At 44.0% G+C, this 19,328-nt stretch overlaps 1 protein-coding gene and 1 long non-coding RNA gene across 2 annotated transcripts; both read left to right on the top strand.

Annotated features, from left to right (window-relative positions):
• Positions 1 to 4,212: 4,212 nt before the first annotated feature.
• On the top strand, positions 4,213 to 14,545 carry LOC143751356 (uncharacterized). The gene is made up of 8 exons (XM_077243926.1): positions 4,213 to 4,496; positions 5,291 to 5,422; positions 5,687 to 5,824; positions 6,081 to 7,024; positions 12,863 to 12,983; positions 13,068 to 13,207; positions 13,285 to 14,127; positions 14,468 to 14,545. The coding sequence occupies exons 1-8, from the start codon at positions 4,412 to 4,414 to the stop codon at positions 14,543 to 14,545; spliced, it is 2,481 nt and encodes an 826-aa protein (XP_077100041.1). The 5' UTR covers positions 4,213 to 4,411.
• A 1,158-nt stretch (positions 14,546 to 15,703) lies between these two features.
• Positions 15,704 to 17,806, top strand: LOC143751359 (uncharacterized). Its single transcript, XR_013207199.1, has 4 exons — positions 15,704 to 15,986; positions 16,771 to 16,902; positions 17,166 to 17,303; positions 17,715 to 17,806. It is a non-coding gene; the product is annotated as an uncharacterized LOC143751359 (long non-coding RNA).
• The last annotated feature ends 1,522 nt before the right edge of the window (positions 17,807 to 19,328 follow it).

Below are 19,328 nucleotides of genomic sequence, written 5' to 3'. Positions count from 1 at the left end.
GGAACAGCACTTACAACATGCTGGAATGTCTCTATCAGCTGAGAGAGCCAGTGGGGGCAGCCCTGGCCTCTCTAAAGACCGACATCACCCCTCCTACAGCCCTGGAGTATGAGGCAGTCCAGGATGCTTTACATGTTCTTTCCCCTTTCCGCCAGGCTACAGTAGAGCTTTCAGGAGAGAAAAGGGTGTCTGCCTCCAAAGTTATTCCTTTGATGAAGATGCTTAATCAAGCTGTAACGAGTAAGCTAGAGGGCCTCAAGTCCAATCCGGCAAGGCAGCTGGGTGACAGCCTTGTACGGAGGGTCAGGGAACAAGCAGTACATTTAGAATCAATAAGTGTGATGACCATACCCACGTTATTGGATCCCAGATTAAAAAAACTGGGATTCTTAAGTCAAGGGAAACTGCAAGAAGGCATATCAAGATTGAAATCTGAATGCGCTACTGTAATCAGAAGTTCTGCTCTCCATTCTGCTTCCACCAATATACCCCCAACTCAGCTGCCAGCCTCTTCAGAAGCAGGCCAATCCACAGACAACAGTAAGTACTATATGTGTTTGTTGTGTGAATGTTCACATTAGTGATTTAGTAATGTGAACCATTGTTAATGGAGTATTTTTTCTTTGTACCTCTATTATTAGGTGACCTTTGGCATCTGCTGGATAGCACGGTTGAACACGGTAGAAGGAGCTCAAGTGCAACAGCAGATGCTACTGTAGAAGTGGACCGATATTTATCTGAAGTGAATCTCACAAGATCTGAGGATCCACTGGTATATTGGGCTCAACATAAACATCAGTATCCTCATTTATACCATCTGGCCCTGGCATTTTTATGTTCCCCCGCATCCTCTGTTCCATGTGAAAGGATCTTTTCCAAGGCTGGAGAGGTTCTGTCCAAGAAGAGGAATCGTCTAAGCCCCAACACACTTGAAAAAATTCTGTTCCTCAATAAAAATAATTTTTAATCCTTCCTTCGTTCCTCTACGTCCCCAGTCCCATAAGCACAACACTGCACAAAAATAGTAACAGTTCAATGCACAAATCACCAGAAACAATTCTTAACCTTTACCACCCCACACTTTTCTGTTGCACTTTACTTTATTACACTCCCTCCACCATAACCACTGCACTCAACACAGTGTCACTTTTGTTGTTCATACTGTCACTATCCAAACCATTTATGAATAATTAATTAACTGTGTGTGTGTGTGTGTGTGTGTGTGTGTGTGTGTGTGTGTGTGTGTGTGTGTGTGTGTGTGTGTGTGTGTGTGTGTGTGTGTGTGTGTGTGTGTGTGTGTGTGTGAGAGACAGTTGTCTCTGCAGAAGTAAATTCAGACAGAGAAATATACATATTTTATTTTATACCCAGGCAATGGACAAATGTCTGCTCAGGTATTTTTATTATTGCAAATGAAAGGTTACAGACATTAACAGTGAGAAGAAAATAAATAAATAAAACAGAACAGGGGGGTATACTGACATCATAAGTCTGCTCAGGTCATTGTTTCAGAATGAATTAATTGGTCTGCTATTTCTTTGCACAGTAGCTAGGTGTCACTAGTGAGCAATGCTGAATGAAGCTTCGAGTAATGAACCTTTGGGTGAAGCAATGGTCTGTGAGGTCTCAGTGGTTCAGGAAGCCTCATTTTGCCATCACTAGGTGTAGGAGTTTAGTCCAACTTGTAACTTGTGGTAGAACTCTGACCTGTACCACCTGACCAATGCAGAATCATTCGGCATTGATAGTGTTGCCATACAAACGCTCAGGCTGCGTTCCAAACCGCATACTCAATGAGTAGGTACTTAATTTCAATGAGTACTTACTTAACGAGCGCTAAAAGAGTAGGTACTTTATAGCCAAATCTCGTTGAGTATGAATGCGATCCGGACATCATCCGCCATGTTGACGTTATCATGTGACCTACGACACGTTATCACAAACGCAACAACTTAAAAGATGAACGACACGTTTAATTCATTTATCTGTAAATATCTTGATATTGATGAAACTTGCTCATTTTGTGGTATTGTTGAAGAAACAGCTGCCAATTTATTTTGTGAATACATTTAGTGTTGATTTAAGTTGTTATATTTTAAACCCTTCTAATGTGACCCACAGTTCCTTATAACGATTTTTTAAGAAACCCCAAAATCGTTATCTCTTGAATATATTGTTAATTTCTTTATTTTATACCCAAAAAGTTTCTCCTTCAAGTTTTCCTCTTTTCTTGATGAATTTACCTCTCGTTTCATCCCTCAGACAATAACAACAAAACTATTTTTTAATGTATTATGAAGAACTATTTATATTTAAAGATATTTAGCCTTGTTATTGTTCTTTCCTGTGTATAAATATCATATTATGATGTACACAAACCAATGATCTTTATGTCTTCTGTTTTGTCATTATGATTGTTCATTGTTAGATACAACTAGTATCTTTCCATGATCTTTATGTAATAAGTTTATAAGTTTAAATTATATGAGCGACAGGTGCACTAACACTTCATAACATCAGTAACTCGACAGCACAACCTAGAACAGTTTTCCTCTGCGTTTACTGTCTGCAGTGCACAAGGAGACGGGCCGCTGCTCGAAGATCTCCTTTGGAGAAACTGTTGACTTTATACTCGAAAAATGCAAGTATCGCTCATAAAAAATTAATATTACCTCAGAATGAATTGCATTGTTAGCCCACCCCAAAACTTAAACAAAATAATATTAAATGCTGACCAATACTTAATTATATTACTTTTTTTTATATACTAAAAATGATATAATTTAATAAAAAAAGCAAAATGTAATTTGTTTTGTCATATGAGTTATGCATGAATACAAGTGAACATCTCAATTGTCAGTCAAGCAATGAATTAATGCATACATTAAATAATTATATTTATATACTGACAACAATAAGAAACATGAATAAATGAGTAAAAGAACAAATAAAAGTAACCATCACACAATAAACAAATGCATGCACATGAAACAAATCTTTATTCAAACTACAAGCATGTATTTGGGCGCTGAAGCCCACATCCTACTGCCATCTCAACACAGCGGTTCCCATTCTGCGGCTTTATTCTGATGAATTCACCAGAGTTGACCGTGCCTTCGTGCCGGAGCTTGTAGCTGCGCTGCGCTTCGCTTCACAATCTGAGGCGATAAGGGCAGATGGAGAGATCTTATGACAGTCTCATCCATGGCACCGTTTCCAGGATTCAGCTCTGGGCTCCTCATCCTCAGTGCTCACACCAGTCTGAATAAAATCATGTTTAGTTACTTTATAGATTTGTTTATTTACCTTATTTACAGCACATTAGTCTAATGTCAACAGTGTTGACAACAGTGAATTAACGTTATCCTATCCTATGATAATGCCACACATACATCACTCAGATGTCTTTTTCATGTTGTGATGTGCTCATCTGCAATATGTCAATACTTACAATATTTTCCTTTCAGATGTAAATAGACATTTTAAATAAGCGTGTTTAAGATGTATATGGTTATGTAAATCCAATTTAGAGACGTTACGTGTGCTTAGAGCTCCCCTGTTAGCTAGCTATACAAAGCATGTTTTTACAGCAAAATCACAACTATACTATACTGTCTAACTACTTTACACCTTCAACAGTTAAAACGTCTACTCTATTGTAGTTTAACAGATAAGGAACCGTGTTTACTCACATTTGAAAACCCCCGGCGTCGCTGATCTCCGTGATGTTTGATAATGACGTATGCTCTCGCGTGGCCTCCTGGGATAGAAGAGTATCCATCGGTTTAGCACTCAAAAATCGGGCCGGAAGCAGTAAGCCATCCGGGAACTTCTCCCCTACTCTTTTATGAATACTGATATTTCGAACGTACTGCTTCCTTCACGTACTGTTTTCGCCTACTATATAGTAGGAAAGTAGGCACATTCGAACGCACTTAAGTCCAAATCTCGCGATAATTGGTACGTCACCCAGGTAATTCCCGCCTACTCTTTTGGATTAATACATACTTTTTCGCTCGCCTACTCTTTTCCCATACTAAATAATAGGGAAGTATGCGGTTTGGAACGCAGCATCAATCATCTCCTAATCACAGCAATTATTACGACATCCAACCCTAATCAAACACACCTGAACAAGCTAATCAAAGTCTTCAAGATTAGGCTATATTAGAAAGCTACAGGCAGGTGATTTTCATTATGGTTGGAGTTACACGGGCCTCCAATTGGAACTTTAAAAACGCGTTCAAAAAGCACTTTAAACTGCTTTGACAGCGTTTTTTTTTTTGTGTGTGTGGGACTCAGCAACGGGGTTTTTCTTTGTAGGTTTGTGTTCCTCGCTATCTGCCCCTCCTGACTCACTAATTCAGCACATCTTCCTGCAGAGTTGATTGTGAGATTGCAGGTCGAGAGGATGACCGCTCGAGTGTACTGCTCGTTTAGTGCCGTTTTATTGTGTCTGTCTGCATGTTTGAGCACAACAGACGCTGGAGTTGTAGGTGAGAAGTTATTTTAGCTTCATTACACAGCCCGAAGAAGTGCATAAATAAAGTGCCTAACAAAATTTGACTTTAGATGAATCTCAGCACATAGGCTTACAAAAATACAGTACAGATGTCAAGTGGAAGTTCAACTTTGTATGTTGGTTTAGTTTTAATAAGCAAAGTATAAATATGCAAACTGTCATCTGTTTTTCATTGTACAAGTAAAACCCATATAATCACTAATATAAGCCTATTTGTTTAATGTAAAACAAGAACATTAGTCTTATAACATGGCTACAAAATTACCAATCCGGAGTTTAAACTTTTGCCTAAACTTTTTGTTTTAGCAACTAAATAAGCCTACAATATAACATGGGGAGCTAATTATAACCGGTTGCTCTGCGTTGTGTATATGTAGTGCATTTCTATATTTATGTCTTCGGAGTAGCCTATTAAAATGCTTAAAAGGAAATTAGGGTGGTCATGGGGATGGCATAAATTGACGATGTACACCGGTAAATTTGTATACAACATATTAACTGATGTCCATGTTTTCTATCAGCATTGCACTATTACTCCCTCTACTTTAGTGGGATGGGTTGTAACAGCACTCTCCGTCTCTGAAACCGATTGATGCAGATTATTGAAAAATTGTAGATTTCTAAGCTACTTTGAATTGAAGCAGATGAATGTGTGAATATTGTAAAGTTTGAGACTCATTGCAATACCCCTGACTTGCAAAAGCTGAATCAAACTATTACAGCACTTCCTGGTCTACACAAATGATCCTCTTGAATCCTCTTCTGCAGTGTCCGGTCAGTGTCCGGCGACGCTGACGGTCGAGCCGTCCCGTCGCGGATGCACTTCTGATAGAGACTGCTTTGGAGGACACAAATGCTGTAAATTTCCCTGTGGCCCCGTGTGTGTGCCGCCTGTTTTCAGTGAGTTTTTATTAATGATGGATGCTACACGCCTTCCAAAAACACTGAAAAAACGTTTTGACTCAGAAATTGCTAGTAAGTTTCACAAATAATTGCAAAGAAACCGCAAGCAACACATTGAACTAAACGTGAAACTATGAAGTAGATAGACTGAATATTCCGGTAAAACCTCCTACTATCATCTTATGACAACTTTCTTTTTTTTTTTCATACAGTGAATGAGACATTCATTGATGTGGTTTCTGTCATGTGTCTGTATAACAGCAAAGCCAGGAGAGTGTCCAAGCACAAATTTTGGACCAGGAATGTGTGCCGAGATGTGTTGCTATGACAGTGACTGTCCGAACAATGAGAAATGCTGCAGCAATGGTTGTGGACATCAGTGTATGGCTCCATTTGCAGGTGTGTGTTGTATTAGTGTTTGGCTCAGCTTCCTCGTTATTTCAGTTTGTCTTGTTTTCTAATAAGTCGTTCTCAATGTAAAGTATTTAGCCAACTAGCATGGTTTCAAGCACAAGATGGCTTTACAAAATTAACAGAAGATTAATACGGAGTAAAACTTGCAATTTGGTTTTTGTGCTGTATCTGAGACTGAATGCCACTAAATGGATCGACTAATCTGTATCTCTCCAGTGAAGCCTGCAGCCGAAGCCTCCAGTGAAGCCTCCAGGGAGGCCTGGAGCCGAACCCCCAATGCCTCCAGGGAGGTCTGGAGCCGAACCTCTGAAGCCTCCAGGGAGGCCTGGAGCTGAACCCCCAATGCCTCCAGGGAGGCCTGGAGCCGAACCCCCGAAGCCTTCCACTGAACTGCTTGAGCCTGAACCGGAGCCCTCCACCGAACTGCCAGAGCCGCCTGCAACTGAACCTCCGGTGAAGCCTGCAGCCAAACCAGGGAGGCCTGGAGCCGAACCCCCGAATCCTCCAGGGAGGCCTGGAGCCGAACCCCCGAATCCTCCAGGGAGGCCTGGAGCCGAACCCCCGAATCCTCCAGGGAGGCCTGGAGCCGAACCCCCGAATCCTCCAGGGAGGCCTGGAGCCGAACCCCCGAAGCCTCCAGGGAGGCCTGGAGCCGAACCCCCGAAGCCTCCAGGGTGGCCTGGAGCCGAACCCCCGAAGCCTCCAGGGAGCGAACGCCCAAAGCTTCCAGAGAGGCCTGGAGCCGAACCCCCGATGCCTCCAGGGAGGCCTGGAGCCGAACCCCCGATGCCTCCAGGGAGGCCTGGAGCCGAACCCCCGATGCCTCCAGGGAGGCCTGGAGCCGAACCCCCGATGCCTCCAGGGAGGCCTGGAGCCGAACCCCCGATGCCTCCAGGGAGGCCTGGAGCCGAACCCCCGATGCCTCCAGGGAGGCCTGGAGCCGAACCCCCGAAGCCTCCAGGGAGGCCTGGAGCCGAACCCCCAAAACAACCAGGGAGGCCTGGAGCCGAACCCCCAAAGCACCCAGGGAGGGAACCCCCGAAGCCTCCAGGGAGGCCTGGAGCTGAACCCCCAATGCCTCCAGGGAGGCCTGGAGCCGAACCCCCGAAGCCTTCCACTGAACTGCTTGAGCCTGAACCGGAGCCCTCCACCGAACTGCCAGAGCCGCCTTCAACTGAACCTCTGGTTAACCCTGCAGCCGAACCCCCGAAGCCTCCAGGGAGGCCTGGAGCCGAACCCCCGAAGCCTCCAGGGAGGCCTGGAGCCGAACCCCCGAAGCCTCCAGGGAGGCCTGGAGCCGAACCCCCGAAGCCTCCAGGGAGGCCTGGAGCCGAACCCCCGAAGCCTCCAGGGAGGCCTGGAGCCGGACCCCCGATGCCTCCAGGGAGGCCTGGAGCCGGACCCCCGAAGCCTCCAGGGAGGCCTGGAGCCGGGCCCCCGATGGCTCCAGGGAGGCCTGGAGCCGGGCCCCCGATGGCTCCAGGGAGGCCTGGAGCCGGGCCCCCGATGGCTCCAGGGAGGCCTGGGGCCGAACCCCCGATGGCTCCAGGGAGGCCTGGGGCCGAACCCCCGATGGCTCCAGGGAGGCCTGGGGCCGAACCCCCGATGCCTCCAGGGAGGCCTGGGGCCGAACCCCCGATGCCTCCAGGGAGGCCTGGAGCCGAACCCCCGAAGCGACCAGGGAGGCCTGGAGCCGAACCCCCGAAGCGACCAGGGAGGCCTGGAGCCGAACCCCCGAAGCCTCCAGTGTGTGCTGAAAACTGTCGCCAAACTAACCCTTATGGCCAATGTTCAGGTCATAAGTAATGTGGCAATGCATGCAGGTAACTGTGCTGATTTAACCATTGGATGTATGGTATATTTTCCCTGTTATCACCAAATAAATCTCACACTTGTAAGACTACTTTCTCTTTTATATTTCTTTAAGTGTGATAAAGTTGGTGTTTTTTGTGTGCCAGCGTTAGTTTGGCTGTTCTCTCACATAATGGCTGTTCTCTCACATAATGGCTGTTCTCTTACAATAATGGCTGTTCTCTCACATAATGGCTGTTCTCTCACATAATGGCTGTTCTCTCACATAATGGCTGTTCTCTCACATAATGGCTGTTCTCTCACATAATGGCTGTTCTCTCACATAATGGCTGTTCTCTTACAATAATGGCTGTTCTCTTACATAATGGCTCATTGGAATTCCTGCTTTAGGAATGTGTAAGTTCCCCTCCTGAAGACCCAAACACATTCAAAACGGTTTCAGAGAGGCTAGCAATATTAAGCTAGCTTTGAATGCATCCAAAGCCATGCCTCCTTCAAAACGCATGAATGCACAAAGCAGAGTCTACAAAGTGTCATGAGATGAAAGACTGTTAAATTGCCTCATGTCTCAAAACGCATAACATTAAAAGTGATAATGAACGTAAACATCTTACAGTGCTCTAGTTGTACTATCTGACTAATCCAGATTCATTTCGGCGTTAATGGCGTTGACATGAAAACGAATAAATCCAAATCTGAATCCGAATGCAATGATTGGACTGACTTTTTTTTTTTTGGGGTCCTGAGACCTTTACAGAAGGTATGTACATTTTACTATTTAGAACACTTCTAATATTGATTGCTATCAGGATATGAAGAGTTTCAACCAGTATTGCCTATAGACCAATAGTCTTCTGCTGCATTCTGAAGCATTTGCTACAAAGCATAGTGGTCACATATATTGGTTGTCGTTGAACAATGTTCGATTGGTCCGTCAGAAATTGTTTTGGGATGGTATGATATGTGCATACAGACAAGTACTTTATGGCCGTGCAAGCTTCAAAGAGATTAGCCTAGCTAAAGGAGGAACGCTCTCAACGTTAGGCCAAATCTGCACGATTAGGGACTCCAGTATGTGAGCATGAAACATGGAAAACTTTACGTGTGACATGAACAAGACTTTAAGTAGACTAAACATACTCTAACGTACACATACATGCATGCATACATGTTTACCTAGGGAAAGAGAGCTGAAGCAGAATACAGGAAAGCAAGAAGTTATAGCATTGCTTAAAATTCAGCAGATCAGCAGCCTTGAGCAAACCATCAGTTTAGTTCTGACACGCCCTTCTTTAAAATGGGTAAGGATACATAATGTATCAAATAATGAGACTTAAGTTTGATTCTTGCATGCCTTCCCCTTTTGAATTAAACTGTCCTGATGCAGTTTGTTGAGGGCTCCAGTTGATCTTTGCTGATGTTGTCTTGATGAGAGAGAACCAGTAGGAGTCAGAGGATCTTTGGTGAATGGAAGTCAAGGCCTAGCCTGGCACAAGGTTGGGGGTCCTTAGAAGACTTCTAGTTCAGCATCGTCTTCACAGTCGGTACTGAAATTTAAAAATGTGACGCTTTGAGCACTGTTGAGCAGAATCATAAACACCTCTGATTGGCCATTGTGTTCATGAGCTCATCGGATATGTCTACAATTGGCTACAATGATCAACGCACCGGAGCGTTTGAGAGCACAAACGAATATATAGGATTAAAAGGGTTTATTTCTCCTTCTCAGCAAGAACACACAACTCTCTGCAAATTCCTTCTGGGTCATATTTGTCTTATCAGATAATAGGAATCATGTCTAAACTGTACTCTCTGTACTCTCTGCTAGAGTTGGAAAGAGATCACAGAGATAACGCATGACTAAATTACGACGAGAGCAGAAATAACAGCCACCTCTAATCTAAAGGCAGTGTCTGATTGGTCAGAACTCATCCAGGAGGCTGGACAAACATTTGAGTTTAAAATCTTAGGACACGAACAAAGCATTAGAGTAGCCATGACATTTTAGACCAGCCAGACGAGTAAACTTTTTTTTCGGCGAGCAGACGCAATAACCCAAATCAAGATCAGAAGAACATAGGTTAAATAGCTTCATTCAAGCCATCGAACGTGAACATTCAAGCTCGTCTCACTTTTCTTTCTCTTACTCAGTTTGTTTTCTGTTCCGTTGAGAGTCTCGGTTCTAAGTTAAGTTTTGCTGTAAAGTTTCGGTCAACGATTTGACTGCAAAGCCCGCTTCCAACTTCAAAGACTTTCCATCCAACCGCCAACACACCACGTGTTTGGGTTAAATTAATGATTGATGGTTCGTTCAGGTCATGTCTTATAAGTGCATATAATTCTAGAACCTTGGGATTTCATCAACTCATTCTTTCACTCTCTTTCTTTCTGTAACTCATATGAATGTGTGTGAGCATGTGTTTGTGTTAGATATCAGTTTTATCTGTTAGGGTAATCAATAAAAACTTGTCTGTATTTTAAAGAGAAGTGTTCTTGTGTTATGTGCTTACGAATTTAAAGTCTTAAACTGCTGATCTAAGTTACCTTGCTAATAAATAGTGTTTTCACTATAGTTTGGATATTTATAATTGCTCGGCCGCCCTATGAATTAATTCATTATTCCCTTTGAGCTAAATTGACCTGTTTGACCCTTACAGCACCATATGACTAGGAAGTCAAAGCTCAAATCACAGTCTTTGTTCTACCCACTTAATTGATAGAAGTGCGAGTGTATTACATTATATAAAATGTGCCAATTTCTCGATAAGTGACGTCAAACAATGCATTTACTGTAGGATCTAGAAAAAAATCTGATCGTGATTAAACCGGAAAACCTCATAATTAGTGAACAAAAACAATTTCTAAAGGTAGTTCTCCTAAACATTCCATCGCTCACACCCAGGGTGCGATTTGCAGGGGGGGATGGGTTTAAGTTACGATCCTATTTGCAGTGGCCTTAATCCAAGCACTGTTTTTCAAAATGTCACAAAGCGTTTTGTGATTGTTTTGTATGAAATATTGAAGTTTATAAATACATATTTTGGCACACCTGGCCGAGTGGCGCTACGAATTCTTCTACAATCGGATTTGAATTCTGGCATGTTAAATTAACATTCGACAAACGCAAACAAACTTTTATTTAAGTGCACTCACAATAACAATTAAATGTTGCGCTTTTGTAAAACAGAGAAAACAAACAGGGTGCGCTTTCTGCCGCCTCGGACTCCGTGAACTGGAGCGAGTCACAGAAACGAACCAAAACTCTATAGAGATCGCTAAGAAATGCGACCAACTGGGCGGCAACGTCATCAGAACACACTGAATTATGGGTATGTTTTTCTCGTTTACATGGGCTGGCATTGCAGGCTTGTGTTCTGGCATGAAAATAATGAAAAATTAGCGTGAAAAACAGAATATAATCCTACAAAATGCAGCAGGCTGGGTTGTGGTGCTTTTGCAGACAGCCTGAAGTTCTGGGAGTCTCCCGCATATTGATAGCGTCTCCCTGATGCCCGCAAATTAGTTCAAATCTCCCGGAATCTAGAGCTCGCGAGCTCCAAACCGTGTAGCGCGCGCACGGCAGAGAGGGAGAGAAGGAGAAACCTTCAGCGTATTCACAAATGTACGTGTGCATCATGAAGTGCATGTAAGTGCACAATTCTTCCTTAATACAGATAAAGGAGGCAGAATTTCATTCAGTCTTTGTTTATTTTATTTAAAGCGATGGCTAAAAATCATTACATGTGAGAAGTAACATTTAACAATCTTTAAGTTTGCATTAAGTTGGCTGTGCAGTTATTGCAGTTTATAACACAGCAGGTAGACGGCATCTTGAACACTGCGTTCTTCCCTCCATGCAATCCGCGGATTCCCAAAATGCTTTGCGTTCACCACTGTTAATACGTCATGATGATGACACATTAGCAATCTCTATAGGCTACTTGCCTCAGTCACGATGAGAAATATGTCTATAGAAAGCTTGAGTGAACAAGTATTCTCTGATTGTGTAATCCATATGAAACCATCCATCATTAAATTATATTCACTATAGTGGCTGGAAACATTGTTGTCAGTGACTAAAAAATTCAGATTCAAATTCTAGACATGCCCCTGTGTAAATAGCCTGGTTAAAACCAGACCCTTCTCAGTCGTAACTGAGTTAGGGTCTGGAGAAAGTTCATTGACAGCTCACTTCCAAAGGGACGTCGCTCAAATGCCTCTGGGCGCAATTGGATAGACCTTAAAACCAATCAGATCGATCGTCATCTTGTAAAGCCCGCCTCAACGTTTGTGATTGCTGCCTCGATTTGGAAATAATGGAAATGAGCCTGAATGGACTCTTCGCCAGACTAACTTGCAGAGCAAATCTAAATTTGCCGGAAGTTCATCTGGGTTTTCCCAGGCTACTGTGTCTGTGCTGTGTCTCTTGATGTTCTATGCAGATTTATGCCAGCCTCCAGTAGAGATCCATTTCCTGGAGAGTTTAGGTGTAGGTAGTGATGTGAGATTTGAAGCGAGGCGTCGGATCTTGTGTCGAGCAAAAATGGGCGTGCCAGATGAAGCCGCGATTCGAGGCTTGTGTTGTTAACGTGAAAATCACGTGACTAATGACAAACGAGGCCTCGGTTTGTGTGGATACGTCATCGGTTCGGTCTGGGTGTCGTTTCCGGATAAAGGGGGTTCGAAACTCGCGCCTCCTTGTGGGTGTTGCAGGAGTAGTAGAATCAGTTGTAGTAGTGTCAGAGAGTCAGAGAGTTAGAGTTAGAGAGTTGGAGTTAGAGAGTTGTTTCATCGTCGTTATTGTGCAATATATGTGTTAGGGCTGTATATTATTACATTATATCAGGTTAGATTAGTTATAGTATATTGTTAGTATTAATTATAGTAGCTATATTATAGTATTGTTATATTAATTAGATAAGATTATTTGGATTGCTTTGGATTTTTGGATTTGGACTGGACTGCTTTTTGATTTGGATTGCCCTTTTGGAATTGTTTGCTTTTTGTGACCTCTTCCTTTTTCCTTGTAATGGAGCCAGCAAGAAAGAGGAAATCCTCCCCTGTCTGGGAGTTTTTTTAAATGGTTGCTCACAATAAGGTACAAACACAATTTGTATTATTATTGTTATTATTATTATTTTACTGTCTTTATATAATAATCCTCACTATATGGCTGTATTATATTTAATGTCTATTCATTTATGTTTCAAGGTGAAATGCTTGCTGTGCCTAAAGGAGCTGACATACAGCAATAACACGTCCTCCATGCTCAGGCATTATCGAGCACTGCACGAGCATGCACAGACTACTAACAATCCACACAGTAGTCAAAGTAATTGATAATAATCATTAAAAAAACATTATTTAAATAATGTTTTAGGCTCCTACAATACACCTTCATTTTATTTTATTATAGATTCCAAAAAAGAAATGGTGAATGAGGCCCTGGTGAACATGGTCATCAAGGACTCCCAACCCTTTTCCATTGTGGATGATGATGGATTTAGGGAGCTCCTGCATGTGTTGGATCCCACTTACGTGATCCCAACTAGAAAGGTATGTGATTAATAAAGTGGTTCATCATTATTTAAGAAGTTAAAAGTAAGAGTAACTGCATTTATTTCTAACCACAGGCTTTGAAGGTCATGGTTGATCATAAGTACAAGGAGGCTAAGGAGAAGGCAAGAGAGCAGTTGCAGAACGTTCAGGCTATAAGCCTTACCTCTGACATGTGGACATCGCTAAACATGGATGCCTACCTAGCAGTGACTTGCCATTTTATAGACAATGACAAGCTCTGCACTATTTTACTAGGTGTACAGCATTTCCCTAAGAGCCATACTGCTGAGAACTTGGCTACTGGACATATCAAGCTCATGGAGGAGTGGGGCATAAAGGATAAAGTTAAGTGCCTGGTAACTGATGCAGCAGCCAACATGATAGCATGTGTACGATCACTGAATGTTAGGCATGCGGTATGCATTGCACATGCACTAAACCTTATTGTGGGGAAATCTTTTGATGACATCAGTAGCTTCAACGACATTCGAACCAAATGTAGGAAACTTGTGACCTATTTCCGAACAAGCACTACAGCAAAAGAGAGACTGGCCCAAGTACAGAAGCAGATGGGGAGACCAGTTCTGAAAATGATAATTGAAGTGGAAACTCGCTGGAACAGCACTTACAACATGCTGGGACGTCTCTATCAGCTGAGAGAGCCAGTGGGGGCAGCCCTGGCCTCTCTAAAGACCGACATCACCCCTCCTACAGCCCTGGAGTATCAGGCAGTCCAGGATGCTTTACATGTTCTTGCCCCTTTCCGCCAGGCTACAGTAGAGCTTTCAGGAGAGAAAAGGGTGTCTGCCTCCAAAGTGATTCCTTTGATGAAGATGCTTAATCACGCTGTAACGAGTAAGCTAGAAGGCCTCAAGTCCAATCCAGCAAGGCAGCTGGGTGACAGCCTTGTACGGAGGGTCAGGGAACAAGCAGTACATTTAGAATCAATAAGTGTGATGACCATACCCACGTTTTTGGATCCCAGATTCAAAAAACTGGGATTCTTAAGTCAAGGGAAACTGCAAGAAGGCATATCAAGATTAAAATCTGAATGCGCTACTGTAATCAGAAGTTCTGGTCTCCATTCTGCATTCCACCAATATATCCCCAACTCAGCTGCCAGCCTCTTCAGAAGCAGGCCAATCCACAGACAACAGTAAGTACTATATGTGTTTGTTGTGTGAATGTTCACATTAGTGATTTAGTAATGTGAACCATTGTTAATGGAGTATTTTTTCTTTGTAACTCTATTATTAGGTGACCTTTGGCATCTGCTGGATAGCACGGTTGAACAAGGTAGAAGGAGCTCAAGTGCAACAGCAGATGCTACTGTAGAAGTGGACCGATATTTATCTGAAGTGAATCTCACAAGATCTGAGGATCCACTGGTATATTGGGCTCAACATAAACATCAGTATCCTCATTTATACCATCTGGCCCTGGCATTTTTATGTTCCCCCGCATCCTCTGTTCCATGTGAAAGGATCTTTTCCAAGGCTGGAGAGGTTCTGTCCAAGAAGAGGAATCGTCTAAGCCCCAACACACTTGAAAAAATTCTGTTCCTCAATAAAAATAATTTTTAATCCTTCCTTCGTTCCTCTACGTCCCCAGTCCCATAAGCACAACACTGCACAAAAATAGTAACAGTTCAATGCACAAAATCACCAGAAACAATTCTTAACCTTTACCACCCCACACTTTTCTGTTGCACTTTACTTTATTACACTCCCTCCACCATAAGCACTGCACTCAACACAGTGTCACTTTTGTTGTTCATACTGTCACTATCCAAACCATTTATGAATAATTAATTAACTGTGTGTGTGTGTGTGTGTGTGTGTGTGTGTGTGTGTGTGTGTGTGTGTGTGTGTGTGTGTGTGTGTGTGTGTGTGAGAGAGACAGTTGTCTCTGCAGAAGTAAATTCAGACAGAGAAATATACATATTTTATTTTATACCCAGGCAATGGACAAATGTCTGCTCAGGTATTTTTATTATTGCAAATGAAAGGTTACAGACATTAACAGTGAGAAGAAAATAAATAAATAAAACAGAACAGGGGGGTATACTGACATCATAAGTCTGCTCAGGTCATTGTTTCAGAATGAATTAATTGGTCTGCTATTTCTTTGCACAGTAGCTAGGTGTCACTAGTGAGCAATGCTGAATGAAGCTTCGAGTAATGAACCTTTGGGTGAAGCAATGGTCTGTGAGGTCTCAGTGGTTCAGGAAGCCTCATTTTGCCATCACTAGGTGTAGGAGTTTAGTCCAACTTGTAACTTGTGGTAGAACTCTGACCTGTACCACCTGACCAATGCAGAATCATTCGGCATTGATAGTGTTGCCATACAAACGCTCAATCATCTCCTAATCACGGCAATTATTACGACATCCAACCCTAATCAAACACACCTGAACAAGCTAATCAAAGTCTTCAAGATTAGGCTATATTAGAAAGCTACAGGCAGGTGATTTTCATTATGGTTGGAGTTACACGGGCCTCCAATTGGAACTTTAAAAACGCGTTCAAAAAGCACTTTAAACTGCTTTGACAGCGTTTTTTTTTTGTGTGTGTGGGACTCAGCAACGGGGTTTTTCTTTGTAGGTTTGTGTTCCTCGCTGTCTGCCCCTCCTGACTCACTAATTCAGCACATCTTCCTGCAGAGTTGATTGTGACATTGCAGGTCGAGAGGATGACCGCTCGAGTGTACTGCTCGTTTAGTGCCGTTTTATTGTGTCTGTCTGCATGTTTGAGCACAACAGACGCTGGAGTTGTAGGTGAGAAGTTATTTTAGCTTCATTACACAGCCCGAAGAAGTGCATAAATAAAGTGCCTAACAAAATTTGACTTTAGATGAATCTCAGCACATAGGCTTACAAAAATACAGTACAGATGTCAAGTGGAAGTTCAACTTTGTATGTTGGTTTAGTTTTAATAAGCAAAGTATAAATATGCAAACTGTCATCTGTTTTTCATTGTACAAGTAAAACCCATATAATCACTAATACAAGCCTTTTTGTTTAATGTAAAACAAGAACATTAGTCTTATAACATGGCTACAAAATTACCAATCCGGAGTTTAAACTTTTGCCTAAACTTTTTGTTTTAGCAACTAAATAAGCCTACAATATAACATGGGGAGCTAATTATAACCGGTTGCTCTGCGTTGTGTATATGTAGTGCATTTCTATATTTATGTCTTCTGAGTAGCCTATTAAAATGCTTAAAAGGAAATTAGGGTGGTCATGGGGATGGCATAAATTGACGATGTACACCGGTAAATTTGTATACAACATATTAACTGATGTCCATGTTTTCTATCAGCATTGCACTATTACTCCCTCTACTTTAGTGGGATGGGTTGTAACGGCACTCTCCGTCTCTGAAACCGATTGATGCAGATTATTGAAAAATTGTAGATTTCTAAGCTACTTTGAATTGAAGCAGATGAATGTGTGAATATTGTAAAGTTTGAGACTCATTGCAATACCCCTGACTTGCAAAAGCTGAATCAAACTATTACAGCACTTCCTGGTCTACACAAATTATCCTCTTCTGCAGTGTCCGGTCAGTGTCCGGCGACGCTGACGGTCGAGCCGTCCCGTCGCGGATGCACTTCTGATAGAGACTGCTTTGGAGGACACAAATGCTGTAAATTTCCCTGTGGCCCCGTGTGTGTGCCGCCTGTTTTCAGTGAGTTTTTATTAATGATGGATGCTACACGCCTTCCAAAAACACTGAAAAAATGTTTTGACTCAGAAATTGCTAGTAAGTTTCACAAATAATTGCAAAGAAACCGCAAGCAACACATTGAACTAAACGTGAAACTATGAAGTAGATAGACTGAATATTCCGGTAAAACCTCCTACTGTCATCTTATGACAACTTTCTTTTTTTTTTCATACAGTGAATGAGACATTCATTGATGTGGTTTCTGTCATGTGTCTGTATAACAGCAAAGCCAGGAGAGTGTCCAAGCACAAATTTTGGACCAGGAATGTGTGCCGAGATGTGTTGCTATGACAGTGACTGTCCGAACAATGAGAAATGCTGCAGCAATGGTTGTGGACATCAGTGTATGGCTCCATTTGCAGGTGTGTGTTGTATTAGTGTTTGGCTCAGCTTCCTCGTTATTTCAGTTTGTCTTGTTTTCTAATAAGTCGTTCTCAATGTAAAATATTTAGCCAACTAGCATGGTTTCAAGCACAAGATGGCTTTACAAAATTAACAGAAGATTAATACGGAGTAAAACTTGCAATTTGGTTTTTGTGCTGTATCTGAGACTGAATGCCGCTAAATGGATCGACTAATCTGTATCTCTCCAGTGAAGCCTGCAGCCGAACCCCCGAAGCCTCCAGGGAGGGAACCCCCGAAGCCTCCAGGGAGGCCTGGAGCTGAACCCCCGAAGCCTCCAGGGTGGCCTGGAGCTGAACCCCCGAAGCCTCCAGGGAGCGAACCCCCGAAGCCTCCAGGGAGGCCTGGAGCTGAACCCCCGAAGCCTCCAGGGAGGCCTGGAGCTGAATCCCCGAAGCCTCCAGGGTGGCCTGGAGCTGAACCCCCGAAGCCTCCAGGGTGGCCTGGAGCTGAACCCCCGAAGCCTCCAGGGTGGCCTGGAGCTGAACCCCCGAAGCCTCCAGGGTGGCCTGGAGCTGAACCCCCGAAGCCTCCAGGGTGGCCTGGAGCTGAACCCCCGAAGCCTCCAGGGTGGCCTGGAGCTGAACCCCCGAAGCCTCCAGGAAGGCCTGGAGCCGAACCCCCGAAGCCTCCAGGGAGCGAACCCCCGAAGCCTCCAGGGAGGCCTGGAGCCGAACCCCCGAAGCCTCCAGGGAGGCCTGGAGCCGAACCCCCGAAGCCTCCAGGGAGGCCTGGAGCCGAACCCCCGAAGCCTCCAGGGAGGCCTGGAGCCGAACCCCCAAAACAACCAGGGAGGCCTGGAGCCGAACCCCCAATGCCTCCAGGGAGGCCTGGAGCCGAACCCCCGAAGCCTTCCACTGAACTGCTTGAGCCTGAACCGGAGCCTTCCGTCGAACTGCCGGAGCCCTCCACCGAACTGCCAGAGCCGCCTGCAACTGAACCTCCGGTTAAGCCTACAGCCGAACCCCCGATGCCTCCAGGGAGGCCTGGAGCCGGACCCCCGATGCCTCCAGGGAGGCCTGGAGCCGGACCCCCGATGCCTCCAGGGAGGCCTGGAGCCGGACCCCCGATGCCTCCAGGGAGGCCTGGAGCCGGACCCCCGATGCCTCCAGGGAGGCCTGGAGCCGGACCCCCGATGCCTCCAGGGAGGCCTGGAGCCGGACCCCCGATGCCTCCAGGGAGGCCTGGAGCCGGACCCCCGATGCCTCCAGGGAGGCCTGGAGCCGGACCCCCGATGCCTCCAGGGAGGCCTGGAGCCGGACCCCCGAAGCCTCCAGGGAGGCCTGGAGCCGAACCCCCGAAGCGACCAGGGAGGCCTGGAGCCGAACCCCCGAAGCCTCCAGTGTGTGCTGAAAACTGTCGCCAAACTAACCCTTATGGCCAATGTTCAGGTCATAAGTAATGTGGCTATGCATGCAGGTAACTGTGCTGATTTAACCATTGGATGTATGGTATATTTTCCCTGTTATCACCAAATAAATCTCACACTTGTAAGACTACTTTCTCTTTTATATTTCTTTAAGTGTGATAACAAAGTTGGTGTTTTTTGTGTGCCAGCGTTAGTTTGGCTGTTCTCTCACATAATGGCTGTTCTCTCACATAATGGCTGTTCTCTCACATAATGGCTGTTCTCTCACATAATGGCTCATTGGAATTCCTGCTTTAGGAATGTGTAAGTTCCCCTCCTGAAGACCCAAATACATTCAAAACGGTTTCAGAGAGGCTAGCAATATTAAGCTAGCTTTGAATGCATCCAAAGCCATGCCTCCTTCAAAACGCATGAATGCACAAAGCAGAGTCTACAAAGTGTCATGAGATGAAAGACTGTTAAATTGCCTCATGTCTCAAAACGCTTAACATTACAGTGATAATGAACGTAAACATCTTACAGTGCTCTAGTTGCACCATCTGACTAATCCAGATTCATTTCGGCGTTAATGGTGTTGACATGAAAACGAATAAATCCAAATCTGAATACGAATGCA

This window comes from Siphateles boraxobius, unplaced genomic scaffold, assembly GCF_051911475.1.
Source record: "Siphateles boraxobius isolate OS27281-9 unplaced genomic scaffold, OSU_SipBor_1 250, whole genome shotgun sequence".
Lineage (NCBI taxonomy): Eukaryota > Metazoa > Chordata > Actinopteri > Cypriniformes > Leuciscidae > Siphateles > Siphateles boraxobius.
Note: the sequence above shows the minus strand (reverse complement) of the source record. Positions and strands in the feature narration are given on the sequence as shown.